Below are 20,936 nucleotides of genomic sequence, written 5' to 3' on the forward strand. Positions count from 1 at the left end.
TAAAATACCTTAGTTTTCTGTTTTGTAATCTAGCAGATTTATATTATTTCCTGGTAATTGTAATAGATTACAATGGCCACAGAGACTTTGCTGCTCTTTCATTAAGATGTGGGGTCTCTGTTCTCATTTTTATAGAAGTTTGAGCAACAGAATATGACAAAGTAAATGATGGGTCAGTTTCTGGGGCCAAGCCTTAAGTGACTGGCAGTATCTATTGTCTCTTAGAAGGTTTTACCCCTGGGGTCCTGATTTTTCATGTAAAAAGTCTGGCTATTCTAAAGCTTCTATACTATGAGAAAGCCCACACCCTCCACATGGAGAGGCCATTTATCAGGGCAGTGGACAGTAATGAGGAGAGAATTTCCCAACTACAGAATCATGAGATACAGGGGTACATTGTTACATGAAGGCAGTAGGTTTAGGATAGTTTTTGTTTTTGTTTTACGTAGTAATAGATAACCAGAGCAGTGGTTATGTATCTGACAATACTTCATACTTCTTCTAATGGTTATTTTCTAAATACCAAATGTTTCTATTAGTTTAGAATAGATTAATGTGTAAAAATTAAGTTCTGTTATTTCAGATAACTTTATCTGTTATGTGGGACTAAGTCAGATGTTTGTTGGAACTGATTATGAATTATTAGGAAATGGTGTGAAACAGCCCTAGAGTAGTGTGAAACAGCCCTAGAGTAGTGTGAAACAGCCCCAGAGTAGTGTGAAACATCTAGAGATGGAGAGTATTCTACATCCCCATTTTTAATATTTTAGGGTATTTTTTTCCTCACCTTCATATTCTCCTTATTCCAGATTTCACCTGGTTTGACTGCTGGATTTTGCCCCTCCAAAAATAAGAATTTGGGTTCTATTAACTCTTGAGTTCCTTTAGAAGACTGTAGACTCCTGGGCATTGATATTAAAAAGGGAGGCAGAGTGAACAGTAGACTAGAAGCTTTGGTGGAGATGCTAAGGTGGGAGAGGAGGAGATGGGAGGCTGAAGGAAGAGTGTGCACAGGCTTCAGCACTGCAGTCGTGCCCATCCTTTGGTGTGAAGTTACTGTGGGCAGGGAAAATGTTATATAATCCTGAGGGTTGGGATGAGTTTGAGAAATGCCTCTTCTATGCAAGTAGGTAAGGATAGAATTACCCAAAGCATCTCAGACCTCTAAGCGTTTGTGGGCCTGGGAAGCCTACGGAAAGACAAAACACATTTAAAAGCCTATCACTGAAACCAAGGTAAAAGGAGAGACTTAAAGATGTTTCTAGCTAAAAACATATAGCAACTGGAAATCGATTGTACAAGAACCTTTTTTATTATTATTAGACTTTTTATTATTACTAGCCTAAGTGTTTAATGTCACTGATATTTTGTTTACTATGCTTTTTAATTGTATTATTTTATTAAATGTAAAAATATTTATAAGGGTATTCAGATAATCATTTACAAGTTGAGTCCTCCAATCCTGTTTTTACCTTTTGAGTCTCAGTTTCCTCAACATCAAGGTCTTCTACACCTGAGTTTGCTGGAGTGCACTTTTTCTTGCTGCGCGAAACTACGTTTTCAAAACATCTCTGCACGTATTACCTTACTGAAATGTAAACAGCCCAGTGAGTTAGGCAAGAATTATTATCCCTATTGCTTAAATCAGAAACTGCCACCACAGATTAAGTGGCCTTGCCTGAGGTCTTGTGCCTGGTAATCCATATCTTGTCCTTCCTAGATCAGCGCTTGTTGATCAAATCTTTCTTCTAGTTGGAAATGTAAAACATTGGGTATGTAGGGCGAAATGGTGCTAATTTGTACATCAAAATGTTTAATGGAAAAGCCTGGCCTTCAGGACGTATAAAAATCATTAATTCTTGTTTCCTACAGTTCCTGGGAGTGTGGGTGCTTGTTCATTGGCAGTGTGACTGGTAGAATGCAGAAGCCACGAAAAGGGCCTTTGTGATGATTTACCTTCTGCCTCTGTGTGATTCTGCCCATGTTTCTTTGCCTGTTTGGTCATGTATAGGATGTGAATAGATTTACAACCACTGAGTGGATTGGAACCATTCCATCTTGTGCAAAAAAAATGTGTTGTTTGTTTTTCCCTCTTCATCCCAGGGGAGTTGCCTTCCTAGTTTTGCTTTGCTTTGGCTTGTATGTTATAGTGCATATTCTTGCTGAAATCACTGAGTGCAGATGAGGTGGAGCAGTGGAAGAAAGAGTAAAAGTGTTTTTAGGTGGAGAAAAAACTAGACTAGAGCTGAAATGTGCCATGGATAATTCAGAAACTGAATGATGCACACACCAGTGATTTGATAATTGCCTTTATATATTTGAGGCATTGAAGCTAGGAAAGCAATTTAAAAGTATTGAATTTGTTTTCATTGTAATTCATAGAAAATAATTAAGTGAAAGAACCAGTAACACCTTTCTAGATGCTAGGTCCTCTGCTAGGTGTATTCTCTCGTATTTTTGCTTGAGTCCTTTAAAAAGGGTTAATATTTCTGAAGGATAACAGAATGACATGTTTGATCATCAAAGAGCTTTATTTTTAAAGCTACAAATGTTTCAGGAGCATGTTGGAGGGGAAGAAGATAAATACCCAAAGTGGGACTCTGAATTAATAAAATTTGGAGAATGACTTACTCAATTTGGTTAACTTGGTTATTAAAGCTAATTACAGCTTTTGTAATGGTGACTGTTAAGATAAAAGACCATATCTATTATAGCTCCGAACTTGAATCTAATATTAAGAACATCCTTTCAAGATGAAACCTCTCTTTAGGGAGGTGAGCAATAAAAGAATGTTATGGGCAAATTAATAAAGGCTTGGCTTTGAGATTTTTGTCTCATTCTGCAGTGGAAATTTTCTAATTGGATAAATGTAAGCAGGAAAATCTAGTTTCATGCTTAAGTTTTCCTCAAGTAGTAGAAGTCATTGTTTAAAGTTTCCAAGAATATTTAGGGTCTTGTTTCTAAGGACAGTAATCTTTTTGCATTTTAGTTTTATCATCTTTAAAGTGCAAGTATTATTTCTGATCATGGAGGAGGATTGTAATGAATTAATGAAGAAATGTTTTTAAAGCCTTAAATATAGTGCCTATAGCACATAATAGGCACCCAAGAAATAGTGACTATTAGTGATAATAATGATTATTTAATTGAAGTTGTAATTGGTGCTCCTACATTTCTTTCCTCAAAAGAACTTTTTAAAAAGTAGAATTATATGCTTTTGTCAGTATTGTGCTAGCTTCTATAAACTGATTTCTCAACAAGTGAAGGTGAAACTCACTAGTTCCTTATCACATTGTCAAGTTATTTATATGCAAATCAATCAGTCCTTCAGCATTATATACATTGGTTAGTATTTTCCTAATTTTATCTTTGAGTTACTTCAAAAGAGCTAGTGCTTAGTATAAATTTAGTTTTTAATTGTTTTTAAAACTTTGTATTGGGCATTCATATCTTTAAAAGGAAGAAAAAATTTGTGGAAAAAATAGATTTGAGATACTTAACATTAGGGTATATTATTTCTACATCTAAAAGTTAGCTCTAGTTTAGCTTTTGGTTGGCATGGTGTATTTTTAAGCTAATTTTCAAAATATTGTTCACACAGGTGGACTGAAATATAGAATACTGAATTATAAAATAGACACATTGAAGATAAATCACTTATTTTGGATAGACATTTATATCATCTTATGTGTCATTAATTTACTTGGCTGCCCGTTTACACAGAACCTTGGTATTACTAACAACCTGATAATGAAACTACTAGTGTTAGAGCACATCTTTCAGAGCAGCTTTTTTTTTGGCCGTGACTGTGACACGTGGAAGTTCCCTAGCCAGGGATTGAACCTGTGTCACAACAGTGACAAAGGCCACATCAACCTACTGAGCCACCGAACCCCTGAAATGCCAGTTTTTGATCCAATCTATAGTATTCATTAGATTTCATTTAATTACTAACATGTAACTGTTTTGTGTGTTGTTAGGTTGTCTATCAGTCCAAAATCTAAAGCCTGGTAAAGTTATCTTATTTCTCCTGCTTTTTGTTCTTCTTTCTTGAAATTATTTTGTCTTTTGGGATACTTTGGGGGTTGGCTTTTGTGTTTCCATGCAAAAGCCATTGATATTGTGATAGGGATTTGCATTGAATCTCTATATTGCCTTAGGTGGTGTAGTCATTTTGACGATACTAATTCTTCCAGTCCAAGTACATGGTCTGTCTTTCCATATGTTTGTGTTGTCTTCAATTACTTTTAACAGTGTCTTATAGTTTTTCAAGTACAGGTCTTTTACCTCTTTAGGTAGGCTTATTTCTAGGAATTTTATTCTTTTTGATGCAGTGGTAAATAGGATTTTTTCCTTAATTTATCTTTCTAGTAGTTCATTGTTAGTATATAGAAATGCAACAGATTTCTTTTTATTAACTTTGTGTCCTACAACTTTACTGAATTCGTTGATGAGCTCTAATAGTTTCCTGATGCTATCTTCAGGATTTTTTGTATATAGTATCATGTCATCTGCAAACAGTTTCCATTTTCATTTTCATAATGATTAGTGATGTTGAGCATGTTTTCGTCAGCAGTTTGCCATTTGTATATCTTCCTTAGTGAAGTATCTTTCCAGATTTTTTGTGCATTTTTAATAGAGTTGTTCATTTTCTTGATGAGTTCTGAGAAGGCTTTACATATTCTAGATACAGGTTCTTTGTCAGATGTATGATTTGCACATATTTTCTTTCAGTCAGTGATTTGTCTATATGATCCATTTTGAGTTAGTATTTTAAAATAAGCTAATTCAGTTAACCTTTAAATAACTATATTACAGACTTAAGTTCCCATTTTTTCTATAAATATCCAATTGTTATAGCATTAGTTGTTGAAAAGATTTATCTTTTCTCCGTTGGATTGACTTTGAACTTTGAATCGACCATATCTGTTTAGGTCTGTTTCTGAGCTCTCTAATTTATGTCATTGATCCATGTGCCTGTTCTTTCACAAATCATGCACTGTCTTGATTACTCTTAACTTTTATAGAAAGTCTCAAAATCAGGTACTAGGAGTCTTACAACTTTGTCTTTCTTTAAAATTGTTTTGGTTATTCTGTATTTATTTTTGGTCAATATGTACACAGATGCCTTTTAGGTTTTTGAGTAAAGTAGTATTGAATACATACAGAGATCATTTTGGGGAGAATTGACATCTTAACAGTTTTGAGGTTTCCCATCTGCTTTTTAGGATTGTCCTTGATTTGTTGGTGTTTCGTAGTTTTTAGCAGAGACTCTGTACATGTGAATTTATAACAAAGTGTTTTGTGTTTTTCTGTAATAATATAAATGGTGCTTGGGGAGTAAATTTTGATCTGTAATTGTTCAATTTAGCAATAGATGCACATTTGGTTTCTTGCTTTGAACTTGTATCATATGACCTTGCCAAACTTACTAATCAGTTTTTAAGAGCTTTTTTGTAAGTTTGTTGTCTGCAAATCTATGCCATTGGTCTTCTTTTCTTGCTTTACTGGCCTGGCTAAAATTACCAGTGTGATGCTGAGTAGGATTAGTAAAGCAGACATCTTTGCCTTGTCTTTAAATTACAGGAAAAACATACAGTCTTGCCATTATGATGTTAACTGCAGGTTTTGGGGGGGGTGTCTTTTTGCTTGCTTTTTTGTTTTGCAGATAACCTTTATCAGATTAAGTTATCTTCTATTCCTGATTTGTTGAGAGTTTTATTTATTATGAAGGAATGTTGAATTTTGTCACTTGCTTTTTCTACATCTGTTGAAATGATCAAATGGGTCTTCTTCCTTAGTCTGTTGATGTAGTGAGTTACACTGATTTTTAACGTTGATCAAGCCTTACATTCCTGAAATAAACCCTACTTGGTTGTGGTCTGGTTTTTTGTTTTGTTTTGTTTTTTAATATATTTCTTAATTGGATTTGCTAGTATTTTGTTGAGGTGCTCTGCTTTGATATGTAATTATATTTACTTGTAATGTTTCTTACCTGATTTTGTTGTCAGATTAATTCTGGCCTCATGAAAACCATTTTCATCTTTTTCCCAAAAGATGTATATAGTATTAGTGTTATTTCGTTCTTTAACTCTTGGCACAGTTTTCCAGGGAAACACCTGGAGTTGCATTATTAGAGATTTTTAACTGCAGATTTAATTTCTTAGATAAATTTAAAGCTATTCAGGTTACTATTTCTTCTTGAGAGAACTGTGCAAGTTGGTAGTTTTCAAGGAATTTGTCCATTTCATCTAAGTTGTAGAATTTATGGGCATAAAGTTGTTCATAGTATTCCCTTATCAGCCTTTTAAATGCTTTTAGGATCTATAATGATGTGCCCTTTTTTATTTCATGATACTGATATTTTGTCTTCTATTTGGGGAGTCAGTCTGATTATAGCTTTATTCATTTTTTTTAAAGAACTAGCCTTAAAAAAAGAACTATCTTTTGATGTTATTTAAAAATTTGGAAGGGTGGCTTTCCATTTTATTGATTTCTGGTATGTTATATTCTTCCTTCTGCTTTCTTTAGTTTTTTTTTGGTTTTTTTTGTTTTTTTTTTGTTTTTTTTTTGTTTTTTGTTTTTTTTCCTTATGGTCACACCTGTGGCACATGGAAGTTCCTGGGCTAGGGGTTGAATTGGAGCTGCAGCTGTAGGCCTTGCCACATCCATAGCAACACCAGCTCCAAGCTCTCTCTGCCACCTACCCCTTAGGTTGTGCAATGACAGATCCTTAACCCACTGATCGAGGCCAGGGATTGAACCCATATCCTCATAGAGACTACATCAGGTTCTTAACCTACTGAGCCACAATAGAAACTCCTCCTTGCTTTTGGCTTTGGTTTCTCATTCTTTTTCTAGCTTAAGGTGGGTATTTAGATTATTGATTTGAATCTTTCCTTTTCCAATATAAGCATTTAATACTATAAACTTTCTTAATATTTTTTAGCTGTAGAACACAAATTTTGGTGTGTTCTTATTTGCATTTTCATTCAGTACAAAATGTGTTGTTTAATTCCTAGATATTTGGGAATTTCCACGTTTTCCTGTTATTGATTTCTAGTTTAATTTTCCTGAATCTGAGAACATGCTTATGATTTCACTTCTTATATATTTGTCAAAGTTTGTTATGTGACCCAGAATATGAAATATCTTGGTAAATGTTCCTTGTGCATTTTAGAAAGTGTAAGCTTTGGTTTTGTTTTGTTTTTTCTACTGATGTTAAATAGAGCGGACTGTGAATGTCAGATTGAATTGGTTGGTAGTGTTGTTTTAGGTATTCTTTATCCTGGCTAATTTTCTGTCTACTCGTTCTGTCAGTTATTGAGAAAGGAGTATTGAGATCTCTAAATATAATTGTGGATTTGTCTATTTCTACTTTTAGCTGTCAGTTTTTGCTTCATATATTTTGAAGTCTTGATATTGGGTGCATCTACTCATTTAAGATTGTTAGATCTTTCAGAGAACTGACTCTTTTATCACGTTATGGTTTCACTTTATCTGGTCTGATATTATTCCTTGTTCCAGAGTCTATGTTGCCTGATAATCATATGGCCAATCTAGCTTTTATTTTTAAAGTGTTTGCATGGTATATCTTTTCCTATCTTTTTCTATTTAATTTATCTCTGTCATTATATTTGAAGTGGGTTTCTTATACATAGCATAGAGGTGGGTCTTGTTTTTTAATCTGATTTTACCATCTTTTTTAATTGGTATGTTTAGACCATTTTCATTTACTATAATTATTGACGTGCTTGAATTTAAGTCTACCATTTAATCATTTTTTTCTATTTATCCTCTTTGCCTTCTCTTTTCCTTCTTTGGATTATTTAAATTTTTTTTTAGTATTTATCTATTGTCCTTTTTATTTGTATCTCTGTATATTTTTTAATGGTTTCAGTATTGTAAGAAATATACCTAACCTTAATCTATTTTGAGTTAATATTTTACCACTTCAAGTAGAATGTAGACTCTAACAACCACATAAGCCCTTTTACTCTCCTTCCTTTGTGTTACAGGTTTCATGTGTATTACATCTCCACACACACGTAAAACACCACAAGACAATGTTCAAGCTTTTTTTGCTTTCAGTAGTCATATTAAAGAACTTTAAAGGACAAAAATAGTTTATTACGTTTACTCAGACATTTATCATTTCTGTTGCTCTTCCTTTATTCCTGTAGTTTTCAAGTTTGCCTCTGATATAATTTCTCTTCAGCCTGAAGAACTTCTTTTAGCATAGGTCTCTTGACAATATATGTTGTGTTTCCTGATCTGAGAATGCCTTCATTTCACCATCATTCATGAATGATATTTTTGCCAAGTCTTGTCCCACTGTCTTCTCTCCTCCATAATTTCTGATGAAAAATCACTAATTATTTGAGTCATCTTCTTCTTCTTTCTTTCTTTATATATATATATATATATATAGTTTTTGCTTTTTAAGGCCGCACTTGGAGGTTCCCAGGCTAGGGATCTAATCAGAACTATAGCTGCTGGCCTATACCACAGCCACAGCAACTCGGGATCCAAGCCATATCTGCGACCTGCACCACAGCTTATGACAATGCCAGATCCTTAACCCACTGAGTGAGGCCAGGGATCAAACCTGCAACCTCATCGTTCCTAGTTGGATTCATTTCTGCTGCACCACAATGGGAACTCTGAGTCACCTTCTTTATAAAGTATTTTATTTTTCTCTGAGTACTTGCAAAAATTTTTTTCTATCTTTTGTTTTCAGTGATTCGATTATGATGCTAGGTATGTTTTTATTTATGTTTTTTGTGGTTAGCTCAGCTTTTTAGATCTGTAAATTCATATCTTCAATTTTGAGACGTTTTCAGTCATTATTTCCTTCAAGTTTTTTTTCTGTACCTATGTCTCATCTTCTTTCAGAACTCCAATGATACAAATGTTCCTTTTTGATACTTCCCACCTGTCTTAAGGCTCTGTTCATTTTCTTCTGATTATTATTCTCTGTTCTTCAGATGAGATCATTTCTATCTTCAAATTATTGACTTTTACCTCTTTCATAACCATTCTACTATTAATCCTATCCAGTGAATTTTTAATTTCAGATACTGTTTTTTCAGTTGTAACATTTCTGTTTACTTTTTTTCATAGTTAATATTCACTTCTTTCATTAGTGTTTATCTCATGGAACGTAATTATAATAGTTGCATAAAGTCTCTGGTAATTCTAACATCTGGTCCATTGTTGTTTTTCTTTTTTCCCCTTCGAGAACTGGTTTCATTTCTTTGTAAGCCAAGTAATTTTGGATCCTGGTCATTTTGAATGTTGTATTGTAAGACCCTAGGTTCTATTATAATTTTTTTAAATCATACAGTCAACCAGGATAGATTCAATCATAAGTTTTATTTACCTTCTTTGAGTGATGTCAGTATACTAAATTTTCAAAGCTTTGATTACGTTGCCTTGGGTCTGTCTCAGGCATGTGATATGTGACCAGTACTTGTACATGCTTTTGTGCAAAATATCCAGGGATTCCCCCCTCACCTTTGTAGTGGCAGGGGTTCCCCATTATCAGTCTTCTCACCAGGTAGATAGATGAGGTTTCTCTCAAGTTTTTGCTCCATATGCTTTCTACATAGTAATTCCCCAAGCAAGGCTAATCTTACATGCAAGCCAGGAGAGAAGAGAGGGGGAAAATTAATAGGAAATTCACTCCCATAGGGCTTACTTCAAGTTTTATCTCCCTCATCTGCTTGCTTGTTTTCATAGTCCTCAGATTCCTGCATTTTGTATTTTGTCTGGTTTTAGTTGTAGTTATGTGGAAAGATAAGCCATAATGGGCTTTAACTCTGTCTTGACTAATCACATCTTGTTTCTAATTGGCATTTTAAAATATGGAAATGTAAACTGTAAATATTTCTGGCTTAGGTTGTGGCCATCTTTGTTTTTTGTGGGTAAACAGTATTTGATACGTAAAATACCAGATTCTCTAGTAGAAGAATGTAAAGCATCTTTTTTGGACAAGCAAATCATAAACTGACCATTCTTACCTTTATTCTTCACTTGGTTAACACAACAGATTAAAATACACACAGATACATATACAGACCTTTTCAAAGAAAAAGTTTGTAAGTGGCTTTTAAGTGCTGGTATCTGTCTTGTTTTGAAATTACTAAAGTAAAACTTGAACTTTTTAAACTTGTGAATTGTTTGCTTGAATTAATTACCTTTTTGAAGAATGTAGAAAGGAATGATAAATTTTATCAGTACCTTGATTATTCAAATTATGAGTTATGCATTCTGAATTCATTATGGATTTTCTTTTGAAAAACAAGGAACTTTTAAAAATTGAAATATAGTTAATTTATAATATTGTATTAGTTCTCAGTATGCAGCAAAGTGATATATATATATATATATATATATATATATATATAAACCCTGTGACACAACAGGTTTGGCAGTGTCTCTGCAGCACCAGACATAGGTTTGATCCTTGGCCTGGAGCAATGGGTTAAAAGATCTGTTGCTTCAACTGTGGCTATGGGTTGCAACTGCAGCTCAAATCTGATCCCTGGCCCAGGAACTCCATACGCCATGGGGCAGGAAAAAAAGGAGGAAAAATAAAAAGAATATGTATATTCTTATTTTCAGTTCTTTTCCATTATAGGTTATTACAAGATATTGAATGTAGTTCCCTGTGCTATATACTAAATCCATGTTGTTTATCTATTTGATATATGGTAGTGTATATCTGTTAATCCCATATTCCTTTTTATCCCTTCTTCCCCCCTTTCCCCTTTGGTTTTTCTATGTCTGTTTCTGGTTTGTAAATTCATTTCTATTATTTTTTAGATACTACATATTAGTGCTATCATATAATATTTGTCTTTGAGTTACTTACTTCACTTAGTATGATAATCTCAAGGTCCATCCATGTTGCTGCAAATGTCATGATTTCATTCTTTTTGATGGGCTGATATTACACACACACACAGACAAACACACATGCACCCACATCTTCTTTATCCATTTATCAGTTGGTGGACACTTAGGTTGTTTCCAAGTCTTGGCTATTGTAAATAGTGCTGCAGTGAACATTAGGGTGCATGTGTCTCTTTGCCTTTTCTGGGTATATGCCCAGGAGTGAGTGGGATTGCTGGATCATAGGGTAACTGTGTTTTAAGTTTTTTAAGGAACTTCTATACTATTCACTGTTGTGACTGCACCAATTTACATTCCCACCAGTAGTGTGGGAAGGTTCTTTTTTCTCCACCCTCTTTCCAGTATTTATTATGTGTAGACTTTTTGATAATGGCTATTCTGGCTATTAGATGATGCCTCATTGTGATTTCGATTTGCATTTCTCTAGTAATTAGTGATGTTTAGCATCTTTGCATGTGCCTGTTGGTCTGTTTGTCTTCTTTGGAGAAATGTCCATTTAGATCTTCTTCCCGTTTTTTGATTGGGTTTGGGGTTTTTTGGACATCAAGCTGAATGAGCTGTTTATTTTAGATATTAAAAGCCCTTGTCAGTTGCAACATTTGTGGATATTTTTTCCTGGTCTGTAGGTTTGATAAATGTTTAGTGATTTCATTAATAAAAAGAAATAAATTTAGTAATTTCATTTATATGAAGGTTAGGTCCTGCTTAAATCATTTAAGGATGTATGTTTAAATAAATTTTATTTTTAAAAGATCTATTGATATATAGATATGCATACTAATTAATAAGCATAATAAAGTTTGAAATGCTTATAAGGAGGCTGGAAAATGGCTTGAGTCTGTTTTATGCCTTTATGATTTTATTGTAAAAAGATAATCTTAGAAGTAAATTTATTTATTTATTCATTTATTTATTTTAGAGCTGCACCTGCAGCATATGGAGGTTCCCAGGCTAGGGGTCTAATCGGAGCTACAGCTGCCAGCCACAGCGACAGCCACAGCAACGTGGGATCTGAGCCACGACTGCGACCTACACCACAGCTCTTGGCAACGCTGGATCCTTAACCCACTGAGCAAGGCCAGGGATCGAACCTGCAACTTCTTGGTTCCTAGTTGAATTCATTTCCACTGTGCCATGACGGGAACTCCAAAAGTAAATATAATTTTTGCAGGGAAGAACCAGTTAGAGTGGTTTGTTGTGGCATCAATGAATAAAAAATCTGCTTGTGAATTAAAGTAACAAATTGGTCCTTAAGGTTGTATTATTCTTTATTGACTTTCATTGAAAATGTCACACAAGTAGGAAGGTGATTACATTTAGCATTTGAAATAGCTTTCATCTTTATGTGTAACTGTGTTTGGATTTTTGGTTCAAATTTGGACTCTGTTGTCCTTCTTTCATTAAGCTCTGTATAGAGCTTTGTTGCTTTGACTAAGGGAGAATTGAGTTATAAAAGTGGCAGACTTGGGTCCATTTTGAAGTGGTTTATCACTAGCTCTTGGAATTGGATATTTGTAAAATTTTGAAAAATTTTATTCCCTCTCTCCCTTTAAATTAGGTGCCCTGTGGATGTGTATAGTTTTAAATCCCCACTGTAAGTTGGAGCAGAAATCCAGTTGGTTAAAACAGCTAAAAAAGTGGAATGGTGTTGATGTCTGTCCTTGGGAAGATGGAAATCATGGCAGTGAATTACCCAACTTAACCAATGCTTTGCCTCAGGGTGCAAATGCCAACCAAGGTGAGTCTAGTGATAGTCTGATCACTTTGTATCTACCTAATTGTGCATATATATTAATAATAGTGATTAATAATTTGGGAAAATTATTTAACTCACTTAAGAACTTACTATAACTCAGGGACTTAATATGTTTTGACTGTTGAATGCGTGTGTGTAATTTTTATGTAAGACGTTTGTGTAATTTTTTTTCATATTCTCAGAGTGAAGATGGCTATAATACTTACTTGTATTTGTATTTGTTAAAATTGCCTATTAATCATTTACTTTGAATTTTTTTTAAATCATGGAATAGGAGTTAGTATATTATTTTGTAAGGCAAAATATTGGGAGGTTTGAGGAGCTGCATTTTTTAAAAAATATCTGTTGGTCAATTCATATTTGGGCTACTGTGCAATTAATCGGTTAAAAACTCTTAGTTTTAAAATATAGCAAGTAAACAGTCTGTGACTGGGCTGTAGGGGCATGGGGTGATGCTAGCATTCAGGCCAGGAAAATTATTTATTGTAAAAGACTGTCTAGCATACTTATTCCCACTTACTATAGGTTAAATGTGCCCTCCAGTCTTTGAATAACAAACAAATGTTCCCAGACATTTCCATATATCCTATTAAGAACCTCTGTCTCTCAGAATTCTGTGGTGGTTCAGTGGGTTAAGGATCCACTGTTGCCACTGCCGTGGCTCAGGTCGCTGCTGTGGCTCAGGTTTGATCCCTGGTCTGGGAATTTCCACATGCCTCAGGCATGGCCAAAGAAAAGCAAAGAAAAAAGAACCTCTGTCTCTCATTTCTATACTGTTTTTTTCTTTTTCAGCTTCTCCCTTTTTATTGGACCCACTCATTTAGCTCAAGTCTCTCTCATCTTAAAAAAATCCTTCCTTGCCCCCATTTTACTCTCTAGCTTCTACGCAGTTTTTTCTTCTCTTTCAGATCTGAATCCTTAAAGTAGTTAACCCTTGAAAATAAAAATTTCCTTCGCTAACTATGTCAGAATTTTTGTGTGATTTTGTGCTCCCCACTTTTTTTGAGAAAATATGAAAGACTTTAAAGTTATGATAGGAATTCCTGTTGTGGCTCAGTGGTAACGAACCCGACTAGTATCCATGAGGACGAAGGTTCAATCCCTGGCCTCACTCAAGTGGGCTGAGGATCTGGTGTTGTGGTGAGCTGTGGTGCAGGTCACAGACACAGCTGGGATTCCACATTGCTGTGGCTGTAGCAACGGCCTGTGGCTACACCTCCAATTGGACCGCTACCCTGGGAACTTCCATATGCTGCATGTGTGGCCCTAAAATCAAAAAAATAAAGTTATGATAGGTGCATGGTGGGAGTCAAATGACATCAGAAGGATTCAGGAATCAAGACTGTCTTTGTGTGTGTGGTGGCCCCATCTGGAGCTGGTGCTCCTAAGAAAGAACTGGACAGTATGCTGAATATGAAATGTAGTGTTAGCACTGTGTTTTCAGTCTCTACGAAGAGAGAAAATGGTGTATATTACTCCATAGGGACTTGTCCAATCAAAAAGAAGTTTCAGGACTTGGGAAAGATGATTGTCTGGCACTCTTTTGTCTGGAGATATTTGCCTTGGGAATTCAGTATTTGAAATCTGTCGTATCTTTATTGTCCATGATGATATTATTTAATAACGTCAAAAAAATAAATCTGTCTCTTACACCCCAAGTTTTTTTCCAGAAGCTCAGAATTTTCTAGTTTAACAGTTCAACATTTATTCTCTTCCATTGCTAGGCAAGGGCATGCTTACGTCTGCGCTGGCAGTATCTTCAATCTCTTTTTAACTTCATAATATTTAGAAGTTTCTCTTTTTTACCCCCCCCCCCCCTTTGCAACTTCCATCCTAAAGTTTTTTATACTTTACTTTCATTATTTGGTTACTTTCCCTCAGTTAAACGTAAATATTCCATAGGTTTTAGAAAACCCTTAAGAGAGTAGTGGTCCAGCCTCCAGATGAAACAGTTCATTTCATTTATGGTTTGGCCCAGGGTTATGAAGTCAGGACTAGTTTATAAGGGCAATATTTATAGTTGTTGTGCCTGCAGGCACCAGGACTCCAGCTTTTAGCAGAATACCCATATCCTCCACAGGGGCTGTCAGAAGAGACATTCCTACAGAGGCGCTCTGGTGCTCAGCCTGCAATGCTTTGTTGGAGGACTGGGCAGACTAGCTAGGGGAGAGACTTTGGTGACCTGCAGAGCCTAGAAACCATGCAGCTGGGCAGAATATGCATGTGGTACAGTTGACAGGCAGAATTGTGTGTTTGCACATTGGGGTGAATATGAGACGCAAATCAGGCCCTGTCTTGGCTGAGAGTATTTGTTGGCATTAACTCACATCAACATTAGAATCTATACCCTTTGAAAAGGTAGGGTGTATTAATACATACACTTTATTTAAAATTTTTTCTAAGTTCCTGTATTTATCATTTTAACAATTTAAGATTATCTCTTTTTCCATGTTATTGCAAAAATAAACCCACAGAGATTTAAGATAAAAATTGACCATGATTTTGATAGTTAATCAAATCACTTTTTGTTAGTGTATCTTTTTAGTCATTGTGTATGTACATAATTATTTTTTGTTTCTTATGCTGCTATGGAGCTTTATATCTTACATTTTCATTAAATATTATTATTATTTTGTTGGTTGTGGTCCTTTTGTCTTTTAGGGCTGCAGTCACTGCACATGGAGGTTACCAGGCTAGGGGTCCAATCGGATCTGTAGCTGGCAGCCTACACCACAGCCACAGCAACACTAGATCCAAGCCACGTCTGTGACCTACACCACAGCTCATGGCAACACTGGATCCTTAACCCATTGAGCAAGGCCAGGAATCGAACCCACATCCTTATGGATGCTTGTTGGGTTCGCTGACCGCTGAGCCACGATGGGAACTCCTCATTTAAATATTAAGATACCATTAGTATCATTAAATATTATATATAATTTGTATTTAATCTTTTTTGTTACATTTGGTCTTACTGGTCTCTTAGAGCTAACCACTGTTAAAAGCCCAGTGTTTGTCCATTGTGTTTCTCTGTGATCATATAGTCACATAAAAACATGAAAAATTAATATTTTAATTTTTTGAATGGAATCATACTCTACTGCTTGCTTTTATTTTCAGTACCACAGTGTATCAAATAGACAGGTAGAATTTTCATTCTTTTAATACATACATAATACTGAGTTGCTCTTTTAAAGTCTCCTTTTAGTCTTAGAGTCTATTTCCATGATTTGTGACAAAGCCATTTGAAAATAATTGTGTGAGGTTTGAAGTTTGGAATATTTGATTGATTGACTGTAAGAAGTCATGGAACCAGTTTCTTATTGGCTATGGGTTTATTTATTCTACTCTGCAAAAAGCCCTGGTAGGTTCAAAAGGCCATTAAATATAGGACCCACTCTTCCCATTTGCAAAGTGTATATCTGTCTGCTGCTAACAAGAAATCTGGATGGGAGCCAGAACAGATACAACAGTATTTATGCCTCTCATATTATCTGTCATCCATGCATTTTGATATCTCTGCCATTCAGATACAGATGTCTCAGTCCACCTGAGACCAAGCTGAAGTAACGTCTCTCTTTCTGTTAAAGACCATTCAGAGGCCTTTCAGAAGAGCTGACATAGCTGAATTTGGAGTGAGGATATCTGTGTTTTGATCTTGACTGCCGTTGCCTGGCCATGTGACCTTGGCAAGTCACTTTACTTCTCTCAATTTTCAGTTCCATCAGCAGAATATAGAGGTTGGACTAGATGAGTTCTCAGAGTGCTTCTTGATTCTGTTGTGTTTTGACTTTTATGATTTCCTTTATGTCTGTGTATAGCCAGAGCTCCAGGGACAGGAAGATGAAACTTTACCAACTAAGGAAGCTCCACATTTTGCTTCTCATTTAGTTAAGCCTCAGAACAGTGAGGGGTGATTCTTGAACTAAGTGAGGCACACATAAATAAAAATAGTTTGTTACCCTGATTTTAAGTTGAGGCTCTCTAAGGTTTGTGCCACAGAGGAAGGTAAGTCTGAAGTGAGGAAACAAGGGATGGGAGTGCAGATAGAATTTGAACCATGTTTTCCAGAGGAACTGAATAATTCCAGAACCTGGGGTAAGAATATCCTTGATTCCCCAAACATTTCTTTTCTCCGTCAGGTCCTGAAACTTGAATCCTCTTCGGAGTATATGCTTCTGCTCTTTTGTGATGCCCCAGCATACACTATGCTGGGGACATCACACCAGTCATGGAACCTGCACAGGAGTCAGGAGGCAGCCTGTAGGGGCAAGGTAAGTGCACTGGTTTGTTTTGTAGCTATGTTGTGTGGCTTTGTGAAATGTTAAATATATGCATTTATGCCCCTTGGGATATAAAGTGGCATTTGATCATTATATCCCAAGAAGCATAATAGTTTTAATTGTGCAAAACCGCACAATATAGTTAAAAAATACAACCAAAAGCACAACCCTTCTGCATATTTTTAAAGGCTGATTGCATCTTCCTGAAAGGTTCCATGGCTGGTGTTTCATCTCTTGCATAGTGTTTGTGAGAGCTGTTGATCCGATCAGGGCAGCCCACCACAGCACCTCAGAAGTGGGGAGCAGTGAGTTTTCATGTGTTTTTTGCCGAGTGCCTCCTTCGAGTGTATTTGGCATGAAAACTAGACTTGACAATTCTTTTTGCAGGATGCCTTTAACCTTAGCTTTGATGGCTGCAGAGTGTTTGTGTTTGATAAAACAAGTGAGTGAATGGTGGCTCTTTGGGCTGACTTGCCTCCTAGTACTTAGGACATAAGAGTAGTCATTCTTCATTCTTCTGCTTAGGGGGTGCAGGACAGTGTGTGTGGGTGTGTTCATGAACATCTGGCCACAGAATGGTATGACTGATTTATTCACATGTGAATAATAGCTGACACGACTTTCTAAATTGTGGAAAAAACAGATTCACCGAGCAGGCCACATCGGACAGTGTTCACCCGAGCCATCGAGGCATGCGATCTCCACTGGCAGGATAGCCACTTGCAGCACATTATCAGCAGTGACCTATACACCAACTACTGTTACCATGACGACACTGAAAACTCCCTCTTTGACTCCCGAGGGTGGCCCCTCTGGCATGGTAAGTGGCCAAACCGGAAAGACATTTCCATGACTTACTTCTTTGTTTAGTTTCTATAGCATTATTGAAGTGGGAGGTGGAGAGTTGAGGGATTCAATGGGAGATGGATGAATGCTTGGCAGTAGGAGTTTTTCTTTCAAATCCAAGTTCAGGAATCGTTTCTTGTGTCTTTTTAATAGTATTTTTGGGAAAAACATCTCACTGTTGGATCCTGTTTTTAAAGTTCTATCTCACAATGGCAACTCCCTGTCCCCCAACTTTCTGTTTTAGAACATGTTCCTACAGCCTGTGCACGAGTGGATGCATTACGTTCTCATGGGTACCCCAGAGAAGCACTGAGACTGGCAATAGCCATTGTTAACACGTTAAGACGACAGCAACAGAAACAGTTGGAAATGTTCCGAACTCAAAAAAAAGGTGACTGTGTGAAGGAGTTTATTTCCACTGGAATGGGATTCTTGGTGATGATGTCATTAGGCTTTATCCTCCTTGGAGAGAGAGAGCTTTTTAAAATTAGGCCATGGAAATTGCTTTACTCACCACTCATTTGAAATATTAAATAGCTGAATTGTGAAAAATTTTAGGCATTTTTCCTAAATGTTGAATGTTTTAAGAAATATGATTTTTCAACAAGTTTCTTAGGTTAGTTAATTTTTTAAGGGAGAGTTTTCATTTTTGTTTTCTTACTGTTTGGGTTAGTATGTCTGAATTATCTAACATGCAAATTAAGCAAATAATTCATTTTGTGAAAGAGCATTTTAGTTCTGACAGTAAGGGCTCTGGGGATAGACCACCTGTGTTTAAATCCTGGCAAGAGTTCCCAGTTGGGAGACCTTAGGCATTGACTTGACCTCATCTATGGAATGAGGCTCACTTGAGGATCTGTCTCTTAGACTTGTTGAAAAGATTAAACTGGTTAATTCCTGAAAAGCACTGAAAGCCAGGCCTGACATAGTGTGGAAGCACGTAGAACAAAACATTTTAATTATAGTGATTTGTACATCAGGACATGGTATGTATTTAGAATAATCAAACAGAACTCCTGGGTTTTTCAAATTCTGTAAGTAACATTTGATGAGCTGTTAACTTAGAGAACACATTTAATTCTCCTTTATCTCAGTTTATTAAACTTTTAAATTTTATACAAGCATTACTGAGTAATAATAATTGCAGAAGGGTTGTATTGACATGTATAAGGCCCTGATCAGAAAAAAGAAATATGTATGCCTTTTCTGATGAATGTGTGTACTTCTTTTTCTTCTGTAGGTATAAATCTTTTTATGTTTCTTTGGTAGATTTGTTTTGTTTTTACTCTGGAATTTTATTTCTCATTCAGGGAGAAGTATTTTTATTTGCTATGGTGGTTTTTTGTTTTTTTGTTTTGTTTTGGTTTTTGGTTTTTGGTTTTTTTTGGTTATGTTTTTGTTTTTTTCTTTGGGTAATTTTACACACACCTAGGGTACAGCTGCAAATTATCAAAAGTTGCAGAAGTAGAGTGGAGGTTGGAGCGAGATATTTGTTCTAATTCTTAATACCCTCTATATTTGAAGTATTATAAATGTTAACTAACATTATCTTTTATATGATGAAAGAAAATTCCAAAGTTCACATTTGAATCAAAGAAGGGGGAACTCAGATGGGATTAGAATGTGATACCCCCTGACATTGGGTATATAAGTCTTCATATTCATCTAATCATCACAGGCTGCTAGATGTATTTGAAAAACAGGTTGCTTAGTCATTTGGAAAATTTTTCTGAGATCTCCCTTTCCCTAAACACACAATCTATGGCCAAGAAAATGAAAAGGATATATTTCAACCAAATTATATATTATTTTCTGCTGTAGTTCTCCTTTGTGACAAAGGTCCTCTTTTAATTGGCTTGTAGATCCACATTTAGGGAGATTTTTATAAGGTGAGAGGGGAGTAATTTAATAATATTCATAGGGGAGTCCATGTCTGACCCAGGCTACAGTTGCCTTCTAGACTCCCTTTTAGATGACCTATTGAGCAGTGACTATGAAAATATCTCCTTAGTATAGTTTTAGAGTTAGCTATCCAATGTGAATTCCAAGGGGACTTCTCAGTTCTCCCCAAAGCCACTCCTAGGAGATGAGGGGAGTTGTCCTTAGCTTCTCAGGTGAAAATTTGGCATTCATTTTTCCTCATACAACATGATCTTTTAATGTAAGTAATAATGTTACCCTAGTACCCTGGACACATGAATTAAATAGATGTTTGAGAGCTGTCCTGGGAAGTTAGTACCATTTATACTGACTTACAGATGAACGTTTAGAACTTAAAATAGTTCATAAGTTGGGAATAATATATATCCTTATTTTTTGATTAAAGAGGAATTTTGAACTGACTTTAGTATTAATTTGTCAAGATGCTGCTCTTAAAGGGTAAAGCCTCTCTGCCCTCTACTTCTCTCCATGTCTCAATTCCCTTTTCTTCCACAGAGCTACCCCATAAAAGCATAACCTCAATAACCAATCTGGAGGGCTGGGTTGGACACCCCCTGGATCCTGTGGGTACTCTTTTCAGCAGCCTTATGGAAGCCTGCCGCACTGATGATGAAAGCTTCTCAGTGTTCTCAGATTTTACAGGTAAAACCATTGACATTTGTCTCATGCTTTTTTCCCCTAAACCCTGAATTGGTATTGGTCATTGTTTTTCTTCAGTTTGTTTTATGACTAGCAGTTAACAAGAGAGCAAGGAAATGGATACCCTCACACTTTTCAGGCAGACCTTTAAAAATGGGGGAAAGTCTTAGAGTTGAGAGTTGTCAGCATGTGTCAAGAACCTAAAAATATTTATTTCCTTCTAGTCAGTGATTATGCATCTAAGAGTTTATCTGCATTTACGACTATTTCCCATCAGAAGAAATTAGGACATACATCATGTGGAAGGGAAGAAGGATTGTCCCTTTTCTGTCCCATGGCAGGGAAAGCTTGGAGGATTACTTATCTTGACCCTCCAGAATTTCTCCTATGGTGGTTGTCTTTATGGTTTCTGGGTGACCCAAACTCTCTTAGGAGAGTGGAAGTTATGACTCTGAATTCACTTTCCTTGGGAGTTTGACAGTTGAAGTTTGTTAAAAATGTCTAATAGGAACACACCTCATCAGAGATGAGAGAATGCTTAAAGGATCATCCTC

General features: G+C 35.8%; 1 protein-coding gene across 8 annotated transcripts in view; it reads left to right on the forward strand.

The window, feature by feature from the left end:
- ZSWIM6 (zinc finger SWIM-type containing 6) overlaps window positions 1–20,936 on the forward strand; it is a 347,609-nt gene that overhangs the window by 311,685 nt on the left and 14,988 nt on the right. For all 8 annotated transcript variants that reach the window (XM_085002300.1, XM_085002299.1, XM_085002301.1 and 5 more), the window contains 4 exons: window positions 12,476–12,655; window positions 17,600–17,776; window positions 18,047–18,193; window positions 20,239–20,385. In XM_085002300.1, coding sequence (XP_084858426.1) covers window positions 12,476–12,655; window positions 17,600–17,776; window positions 18,047–18,193; window positions 20,239–20,385 — 651 coding nt within the window. The remainder of the gene's footprint in view (window positions 1–12,475; window positions 12,656–17,599; window positions 17,777–18,046; window positions 18,194–20,238; window positions 20,386–20,936) is intronic.

The sequence above is a fragment of the Sus scrofa genome, chromosome 16 (genome assembly GCF_054392235.1).
Source record: "Sus scrofa isolate SSC_HxYL_T2T_F1_AM1 chromosome 16, Sscrofa_HxYL_maternal_Yorkshire_Landrace_v2.0, whole genome shotgun sequence".
Classification (NCBI taxonomy): domain Eukaryota; kingdom Metazoa; phylum Chordata; class Mammalia; order Artiodactyla; family Suidae; genus Sus; species Sus scrofa.